The following is a 10,000-nucleotide window of genomic DNA, read 5'->3' on the forward strand; positions in this document are numbered from 1 at the left end:
AACATCATTATCATGGTTGGTTTCTACAGGTTAAAGCTATTCCATCTGCACAGAATACATTCAGTGTAATCAATCAATACAAAATGTTTGATTATCAGGAATGCACAACTTTTTCTCTAGAATTTGGTATTGATCTCTTCAAGAAAATTGTATCTTATTAGCCTATTTTTAACAAGCATTTTTTCTTAAAAGTCTTTTAGCCTTGTTAGTCCAACCTTTCCTTCCCTAATTATCAGAAAATATTTATTTTAATCATACAAAACACCACTTAATCCCAGCAGCCCAGGGTCTTGCACACCCTAAATTTGTGTATATATAAAGGTAAGGGAAGAAAAAATAATTTTGTGGCATTCTATGTAATATGTAAAATATAGGCCAGTATCACCAAATAAAGAGATTTAAATGTCATTAATGTCTGCTTAATATTTCAGTATGTGTGGAAGCATATTTTTCCAAGGGTGCCAAGTATGATAAAGTCAGCTTTTAATGTGACCATACTGTATTGGCCATGGGAATGATTCTCATAGTTTAGCTTGTATCAAAAGTCAAAGTTTCAAGTAGTTAAGTGATGTAATGACAAAAAAATCTGTTTTCCAGATCAAACACACACGTGATAGTCATGGAAGGAAACGTTGCAGGATCATGTCTTTGCAAAGGAGTCCAGTATTATGTTCCTGACAAGCCCTTGCAGTGGTTTCGGTGTCACTGTTCCATGTGCAGGAAAGCCATCGGCGCAGAACACTGTACTTTCATTGCTGTGACGGATACAAACCTTGAATTCAAAAGCAAGAAAACTCTCAAGGAATACCAGAGTTCTGAGCATGTAGTGAGATCTTTCTGTAGCACTTGTGGATGTTCAATCAGTATGAAGTATGACAGTGAGAAAGACTTGATTTGGTTCAATGCTGCAACTTTAGATGTAGAGTTACCAGTAGTTGATCCTCACCAAGTTTATCTAAGAGATAAAGTCCCTTATCTGGACATCATGTCTCAGGCACCAGTTGCTATTGACCAGTCAATGTGTGCAGACAAAGATTTGTAACCATATATATATATATATGCAGTATATGCTAGATTATTATATAACCTTTATAATATATGCTGATGATAATCTTATATCTTGCGTAGTTTAGTTTACCAGAATATTTGAATTCAATATATTTAGGGAATTAAATATATAATATTTAGATTTTCTTGCCTACAGAAATAGTGTGCCAATAAGTAAGACAAATTTCACAGTAAAAGGATAAAAAATACAAATTACAAGAAAATTTCTATAATATAGATTTCTCCATATTTAATTACATTATCTATGTATCAATAAATAAATAATGTACACAACTGATTTCATTAAGTAAAAGATATCCTTTCACAAATGTCAAAATAAACTCATAATCACAAAAACATGACTATTCTTAGTTATGATAGAATAAAACTTTCTTCAGTACACATAATGGTATGAAACTCACTACCGATAGTTGGAAATCATGAAACTGAAATAAAGGTCACAAGAAATTAATGTATGAAAAAGATGCACTACTCAAAATAGTTGAAAACAGTCTGAATGTGAAGTACATTTAAGAATACTATGTAAGAGAATAAGGTGCATCTATGACCAAGAGATTAAAGAAAAACAGAAAATCAGAAGCAAACGGTGGTTTAACATGTGAAGAAGAGCAGGAAGATGGAAAGATGAACGTAATTATTTCATTACACAACCGAAACCTTGAAATGCATTGCACATGTTGTGGTTGCACCCCAGAACTCTTTATCTCCTCAAGTACAAATAGTTTTCAATATTCACTTCATCCATGTGAAGAATCTCTATCTGATGTTCATAACTTTTTTGGGAAAACATACTAACGATTTTTGTGGTTAGTCGTTTTACAAAAAGACTGAGGAGGTTATGCTAAAAGGGGAATGAAGAATATATATAAAAGAAAACCTTCACTCAAAACAAAATATTGCAGACTTAAATCATTAAAATCACACATGGCTGAGTTTGTACAATTCAAGAATGTGTGATAGCTAACTTTCAAAACAGAGTATGTCTTTTGATAAAATAACAAAATACAGAACCTGAAGCATTCAAAAGTCTACATGAAAAACCTGTTAACTTCTAGTTAGAAATAATTTCCTCATCTCTGATAATAAAAAACATTTCTGCAAATCTGCATCAATCAATGTTACTAACATCGAAACAAAAAGTAACATATGCAACAAAATGAAGCAAATTTTAAAACTTTGTACCAGATCACACAATACTTGTGTAATTTCAAGAGTATTTTACATATTTACGCAATCACAAAGTCATTCATTCCTTGTCAAACTCTTCTGTCTGCACATCATGCAGATTACAAAATTTGCACCTTAGCACTAGACAAAACAGTATTGCCACTTTGTATTATAAAAATATAAAAAAAAGTAACATACAATTTTATATCCATTCATGAGCAATGGACTTCAAAATTCATTCACACACCTTCACTGGACAGAGCAAAATCCAATCTCTTCTCATTATGAGACATTAAAATATCGACTCACTTCACATTCACCACATGAATCATGCACCTGTTTTCAACACTATTTACATGTCCTCCTCTGCCGATGAGTATATGGCTTGATTTCTTCGCTTGAATTTCTTCATTCCTAGCATGTTGTCCCCACTGGTAGATGACGATGAAACCGTTTCCGTCTGGGACATTTCCTTGTCACTTGCCTCATTAGTCCGTTTTGCCTGTGGGCTTCTGCGCGGACTTGATTCACTCTCACTCAGAGAAGATGAAGCAGATGAAGATTCAAAATTGAAAGGAACTGGAGATTTTCTGCTGTCACTCTTGGGCTCAGAAAGCAAGAGGCCTCGTCGCTGTCCATGAGTTATCTTCAGCCTGCAAAAATAGTTTCCATAGTCTGAAAACTTCACACTAACCATAATTAAATATCAAGTAATTTGTAGTCATTACAAATGAGATGTCAAGGCCCTTTTTCTTATCCTTAAAGGGAAAGCATTTGGGAATGGACAGTAATACTCAAAATAAGAATAAATCTTATGAAACCAACTCCAATAGGCTTTATTCTTTTCCTTAAAATTCTCTCACACCTACCGTGGAGAGCTGGCTGTTGGCTGTGTTCCTGGACTCTGAGAGTTTGAAAAGGAGTCTCTTCTGATGGGGCTTACAACATCCTCGATGGCAGCCTCAGCACTAGCTTCAGCATTATCCTGACCTTCAGGCGTTAGTGTCATTTCCATCACTATATCTGCATCATCGTCATCATCAGCATCACTTAGCTCAACCTGCAAGACCAATAGCATTACTTGATAAATCTTATATACATTCATACTCATATTTATATTTTTATAGACATAGATTTTGCTAAATTATATATATATATATATATATATATATATATATATATATATATATATATATATATATATATATATATATATATATACATATATATATATATATACAGAAAATTTAGGACATGGTATTAATAGAAATGTCAAAACTGTACAATTCTCATTAAAAGATCAGGCTGTCTAACCTCATCTGGATTATTAGAAATCTTGGAAGAGTCCAGTGTAATATTAAGCTCCGAATCATTGAGACTTCTGCTTGGGGGAGACAACTTTGGCGAAGACTGGGCTTTTCTTTTCGCTCCAAGTAAGATGGCTAGTGGATCATCCAGTCCAAGCTTGTCGCAAAACGCTATTGTCTGTGGGTTGAGCAGTGGCTGGGGCATGTGCACCTGCTCCATCCTGGGCTTGCCTTGGCTACTTTCATAAGACTGTGCTGTTGGAACAAAGTCTAGAGGAATCCTCAAATCACAACCCATCAGCTGGATGGTTTCTTCAATCTCTTCCTTTGAAGGTGTGAACTGGTATCTGCGGGAGAGAAAAAAATCAGTGTGTACACCTTAGCTAATGGCTGATGCTTCTTACTAGTCATCTTTCTTTTTATATATACTCATATATGTCTAAAGAATGTTAGTCCTCTACTTTAAAATGTAAAAACCTGTGTTAATTGTCTACTGTTCCCTATCATGCAAAGTCCCTACCTCGTCTAACATATTCTGAATTTAAATTTCAATGCACATATACATCCCATCAATCCCATCTTGAGTATCTAATAATCTTTATATAAAGCTGGATCCCCAATGGACACCTCCCTTTAAAACACAGCATAAATAGCATTTGCAATTTTTTGCAACAATGTAGTTCATAGCACATTTCACCACCCACTTGTGACTGCCAGTACTTCCACCATGTTCCTCCTTCTTTTCTCCCCACCACAACTTCCAAGAAAAAAATATAATTGACAAAGAACTAAATTAGCTGCCATGATGCTATTGCCAGCACCGCATTACAGCCATGGACTGGAGCATCAAACCCTCACAAGACCATAATGGCATTCAGGCTTCACAACTCCTCTTGGGCCAAGGCCTGGCTTGGTTGACGGGGTTCCAGGGTGTGCCAAAGCCATTTGGGCCCAAGAATAGTGTCGGTCCAATAACAAAGCGAAAAAAGACCAGCTTATAGTCACATGCCTGGAATCAGACCAGGACCCAACGAGTCATCTTGTGTGGAGGCAGACAGAACCCCAATCACCAGCGCGATAAAATTACCTCTCGGACCCTCCCGGCCCAGGCATGTAGACAGTCCGTGTACCAACAGAGAGAAGATGGTTGGTAAGTCGTAGAATAGCCAGCCATTCTGCATCATAGCTCAACTCTAGAGGTCCCGTATTCTGCACTTCAATCACTTGTAGGAAGTCACGCCGAGGCAGGCACTTGTCCAACGCCAAGAATTTTGTCACCTTCGCTTTGTGGGTATTTTCCTCCTGTATTGGAAAAGTTAATTAAAACTGATATGACTTGCAAAAATCATGAACACAAACAATGCGTTCTCAAAGCCAACTGGAAAGAGGCCCCACTGAATGTATCCTGAAAGACATATAGTAACTCTTATCATTTGCAACTTGAGGAAAATGTATGGTGACCTAAATTCTCAAGGCATGAAAGTTCTATCACAAGCAAAAACTAATAAATTAATTAATTAATAAACAATAAATGAATGAATCATAAATAATAATGATAATGATAATAATAATAATAATAATAATAATAATAATAATAATAATAATAATAATAATATAATAATAATAATATAATAATAATGATAATAATAATAATAACAATGATGATAATGATAATGATGATAGTAACAACAAAAATAACAATAACATTAACAATCATGAGATGATGATAATGATAATGATGATAGTAACAACAAAAATAACAATAACATTAACAATCATGAGATGATGATAATGACGAATAAATAAATAAAAAATGTGCTGGACAAAAATGCGATCTACCATAACCTGTTTTGAAAATATCTATTGAAAATATGAGAATGAAAAGAGTGAGGACTTAAACTATGATTCCAGACAATTACATAGGAATTTATAAAATCCTGGGGACAAAAGCTGAATTTGTATATGTCTCTTTAGCTCTGGCTTCTGCTGGTGGCCCCAAGAAGATGAACCAGAGCATTAAATAGGTACCTGCACAAATGACCTATAGGACTTAGGAGATCTAAGAAAATTTTAGTAAAACTGTATCTAATTAAATGGAATGACACACAAGAAAAAAATGCAATGTTTGGGGGTGGGAAATATTCCGAAATGCATCATTATACAACTGGAATGTGTAGGGAAGACACATTACAGGCACTAGAAGACATAAAAGGGTATAAGACACTATGGGTGAATGATCTGTATTTTGCACAAATGCTTACCGTGACTGTTATATCTATCGCTAGAGGAGACAGAGTCAGGAAGAGGAAAAGGCAGAAGTTAAAGAAGACATAGCTAGATGTCAAAGGAATGTAGAGCATATGAAACATTTTTCTGATTTAGCAATATTTACCCAGATATTATCACAGTTCACTCTCTCTTTATGATGCTGGGAATGGTACATAAGAATCCCTTTTCCTTATCTCAGATAAAAAAGTATACAGACAGTCCCATTAACCCAATGACGACGGTGCGTCACACTTGTGTGACACAGCCAAATTCCCGATGCTGGGGCGTCATGCCAGTGTGACGATTACAACGCAATATTGCAATTGCCCGGCATAGGGGTTTTCGCATAGCGCGTGCCCCGTCAATACCTGATCAAGTGCTGGCATAAATTACTTACTTCCTCTAAAACCACTTCGGAAATTAAAAAATAATAAACCAGCAATAAAAAATCTTTTAGATGCGGTTTAGAAATTTGAGGGTTTAGTACTATTTTTTTTTCAACATATATGCCAACAGCTGAGAGAGACCATGTAATAATTATATGCAATGAATCATTACAAATTTTAAATATCAGTCAACCATTAGAACAATTATAGTGGAAACAAAATAGTAACAATAAGATATCATACTAAAATTAAGTTCTTACTGATTTATTATGTGCAGTAATTTACTCTTTCACCCTTAAAACAAACTTATCATCAAATGATGTAGGCAAGTTGACCATTAATAAATAATTAGGATTTTCCTGGCTTCAATTTGAGTTGCAATTTTTTATAAATGATTTCTAATGATTACCCACAAAGTCTCAGATCAAATAAAGCCTGAGACATGCACACGTTCACTTAGTAGGCAGTTATAAGTGAAGAAATTTTACGTGCCTTAACCTCTGATGGTCAGCATGAGATAACATACATTTAGGGTCAGTTCTTAGCCTGAATTATAATTTCAGACACTCCCATACACAGATAGTAGTGAAAAGCTGACCTTTGTGACTTCTGCACGATTAAAGCCATAATGTAATAATACTGCATTACTCATGTAAACCATCCAGGGGTTAATTTTAAAAAAAATGAATATTCCAAAAATATAACAATATAACTATTAAAACAAAGGATAACAAATAATTAATATAATCAAATCAAAATATTTTAGCTAATGACCAACTACAGGTACTACAGTAAACACTTTTGATTAACCCATTCCCGACGGGGGATTTCTAGCCTAGAATGTCCAAATGCCGGGGCGTTCGAATTATTAGGCCTAAATTAATTGAATAGCTGGCACAATACTGTGCCGCCCGGCAACTGGGCTTTTGAATGCGCGGTACACATGCTGTACCACCCGTCCTGTGTGGGTTAAAGTTGATCTACTCAAATAAGCCTAAGGACACAAAAAATTAAACTCGACTGATATAAGAGAGACGAAATCAAGAGAGGAGAGGAGAAGAACAAGAGAGAAAGAGAGGGAAAGGGAAGACCCCAAAACTAGCTCAATTTTATGACACTATTGCTTACATGTCCCCATGTACAAATGAAATCTAATCATGATAACATAAGCAGAATTACCCCCCACTTAAAATAAAAATGAAAAAAAAACATCACAACATGATTTACAAGACGTTATTTCATGTTACCATAAACATCACGCAGATTCAAAGAATCCTTTTCGGCCAATGATTCATCCCAAATCATCAGTTCCTCTGCTGCGATTCCTCTTCTTTGTGTTCTTCCACATATGGCTGTGCACAATCTCTCAACAGAAAAAGTTTTCCACTATTTTGCACAAAAAGGCGATTTTCCATCAACAGTTTCCAAGTAGCAATAAATTAGACATCTGAATAGCTTCATATCCCATCTAACAATTCTATTGAAAAAGGCACTAACAAAAAATGCCAGGTACATACAAAAAGGGTAAACATCACCATAAACCACATAAGGTAAAGCTCTATTATACTTGAACTTGTAGAAACTAGGAACACAAAAAGGACTCAGAATCAAACTAATTTAAAGAAAAGCAATTGAAATAGAGAAGCCTAAAACTCAGCACTATAAGCTAACAACTTTGTAGATAATCACTTCTGCAGATACTCACTCCTTTCCTCCTGCTTGTCCACAAAACTTACTGAATAAATACAGGGCGGTTTCAGTTTCCATTGCACTACAACAGTTGTCAATTCAAAGAGATTTTTTACCAGCAGATGACACACCAAAGTAAACCACACAAGGTTTCCTTGCACAATATATTTCATAGACAACATTCTTTTTTTAAATCATAATGATTTCACTCAACAGTACTTGCCCTGTGAGATCTTCCAAATATCTGCCACAAAAAAATCAGGATCACATCTTTTTTGCTTCATTTTACCAATATCACATACCAAGAACTCGCATCAATCAGGTCTTTAAGTTGTTCTTCCCAAGTATCATGTTTCACACTTTCCCTCATCTATAGAGATATTATCAGTGCCTTATATCACCCACACATTTATCAAAGTAATTTAGCGGTTAGTTTCTAGATTAATGGCTAACTTCCCACAAGAATCAAATTATCAAACCTTGTACATCAATTGTATTCTTCTTGCAAAACTTAAATATCAATCTAGGTTGAACTTTATATCTAATAATTAAACGTCACCTATTATATCGCCGTCTATTAGACACATTGAGCCTAGTGAATTCTACAGGTACTGACTTCTTAATTCCCTTCTTCTCCGTAAAATATCTTCAACGCTCCTGAATTGTTCAAAATTAGGCCTATCTCAACTGCAGTTACCAATTCTCCCTTTTTGGTAACTTTGCATTTTTCCTAATTACAACATCAACAAACTATGTAAAACTATTGCGATTTTATTTGCACATAATGAAGCTAAATAGCCTAAAAGGTGTGCATTTTCTAAGTAAAAAGTTTTTCACCTAATATGTACTAAATCAATCTAAAATGACATCAGTCTATATTTTGACTAATATCAACTACTGTTGATTACTTACCTTCATGAGTGAAATTTAAGTTTTAACTTCACTGTAATATTGATTGGTGATTATATATACTGTTATCATCCATCTGGTTTGTCATATTGCTTCTTAAAATTAAACTACACCTAAATTTACAATAAATAACCATACCTTGTGCCGCAATACAGCAGGGAACTTGACGTGAAGATGCCCAGAAAACCAGTACTTTGGCCTTATCTTCTTTAAAAGTTCTTCTGCTGGTCTTGATCCTAGTGTATTATTCTTTACCTCTGAACGAAAATGCTGTTTCCACTTGAGTAATTTTTCTTTGTCCCCATGGTGGTAGATGCCACGTGGCCAGTCATGGGACATGAAAATATCACTCTCACCTGAAAGCTACAATGGAAATTTTAGGTACAGTGTCACGATTTACTAAACAGATACAGAGCAATACTGGGAGTCTAATCATTAAAAGGTTTATATGGAATATAAATATTGAATATACTAAAATTTGATCAATTGGTAACATGGTCACAAAGAAAACTGCAAAGATCTCTAGGCATGCACAGCTGATATAAACACTAAGAAAGGAACCAATTCAGGAAAACCAATGCATATATGAAAACAAACCAAATATAGACCAAAAAACAGCCACCAACAATAAGGACAAGAAGCACAATGACATATTTGTCAAATGACCCTCCTTCAGTTTAAAAAGCCTCACCTGCTTTAGCCGAAAGACCTCAAGGTTTCGCACATGATATACACTTCGGACTGACTCCCCAGTATAAGGTGGCTTCTCATAGTGCCCTTTGAGGTAGTCTGGGCCCTTATAAATCCCTGACAGGCCCCCAATTCGAAGCCCTCCGAATCTGACCACACCTGCATATCCCAGGTAGTAAATGTTAGGGGCAACCCACCCACCATAGGGGAATTCCTGAAGGTAGTTAGATGCCTCATGGTTGCCCCCGATGAATATGGTCAACACAGGGGCCTTCTTCTCACCTGAATAATATCTGAAAATAAATAAAACTCAGTCTGAAATTAATACAATATTATTCAGTCAAATTTGTTTATAAAAAAAGAATTTCATATACTGATATCCTTATTTCTAGAAAAAATAATGCATGCACTAGTATGAACAATACGGTTTCTAATTGAAAGGAATGATGTCTACTGCTATCATACTGGACACTGTTTAGCATGGGAATGTTCACAGCCAGCTGTGCAGCTGGTGAA

At 35.2% G+C, this 10,000-nt stretch overlaps 2 protein-coding genes across 3 annotated transcripts in view; one reads left to right on the plus strand and one right to left on the minus strand.

Moving 5' to 3' along the window:
• LOC122248036 (uncharacterized) overlaps window positions 1-1,341 on the plus strand; it is a 4,801-nt gene extending 3,460 nt beyond the window's left edge. For both annotated transcript variants that reach the window (XM_086540668.1, XM_086540667.1), the window contains exon 2: window positions 598-1,341. In XM_086540668.1, the coding sequence (XP_086396794.1) occupies window positions 598-1,042 (445 nt within the window). In that variant the 3' untranslated portion in view covers window positions 1,043-1,341. The remainder of the gene's footprint in view (window positions 1-597) is intronic.
• The window catches only part of ldbr (lariat debranching enzyme), a 10,170-nt gene continuing 1,430 nt past the window's right edge, over window positions 1,261-10,000 (minus strand). The window contains exons 3-8 of the mRNA XM_043007810.2: window positions 9,486-9,777; window positions 8,933-9,157; window positions 4,630-4,844; window positions 3,550-3,889; window positions 3,105-3,295; window positions 1,261-2,888 (exon numbers count right to left, since the gene is read on the minus strand). Of these exons, the coding sequence (XP_042863744.1) occupies window positions 2,588-2,888; window positions 3,105-3,295; window positions 3,550-3,889; window positions 4,630-4,844; window positions 8,933-9,157; window positions 9,486-9,777 (1,564 nt within the window). The 3' untranslated portion in view covers window positions 1,261-2,587. The remainder of the gene's footprint in view (window positions 2,889-3,104; window positions 3,296-3,549; window positions 3,890-4,629; window positions 4,845-8,932; window positions 9,158-9,485; window positions 9,778-10,000) is intronic.

The sequence above is a fragment of the Penaeus japonicus genome, unplaced genomic scaffold, assembly GCF_977035675.1.
Source record: "Penaeus japonicus unplaced genomic scaffold, GWHDUDI00000001_assembly GWHDUDI00000010, whole genome shotgun sequence".
NCBI lineage: Eukaryota > Metazoa > Arthropoda > Malacostraca > Decapoda > Penaeidae > Penaeus > Penaeus japonicus.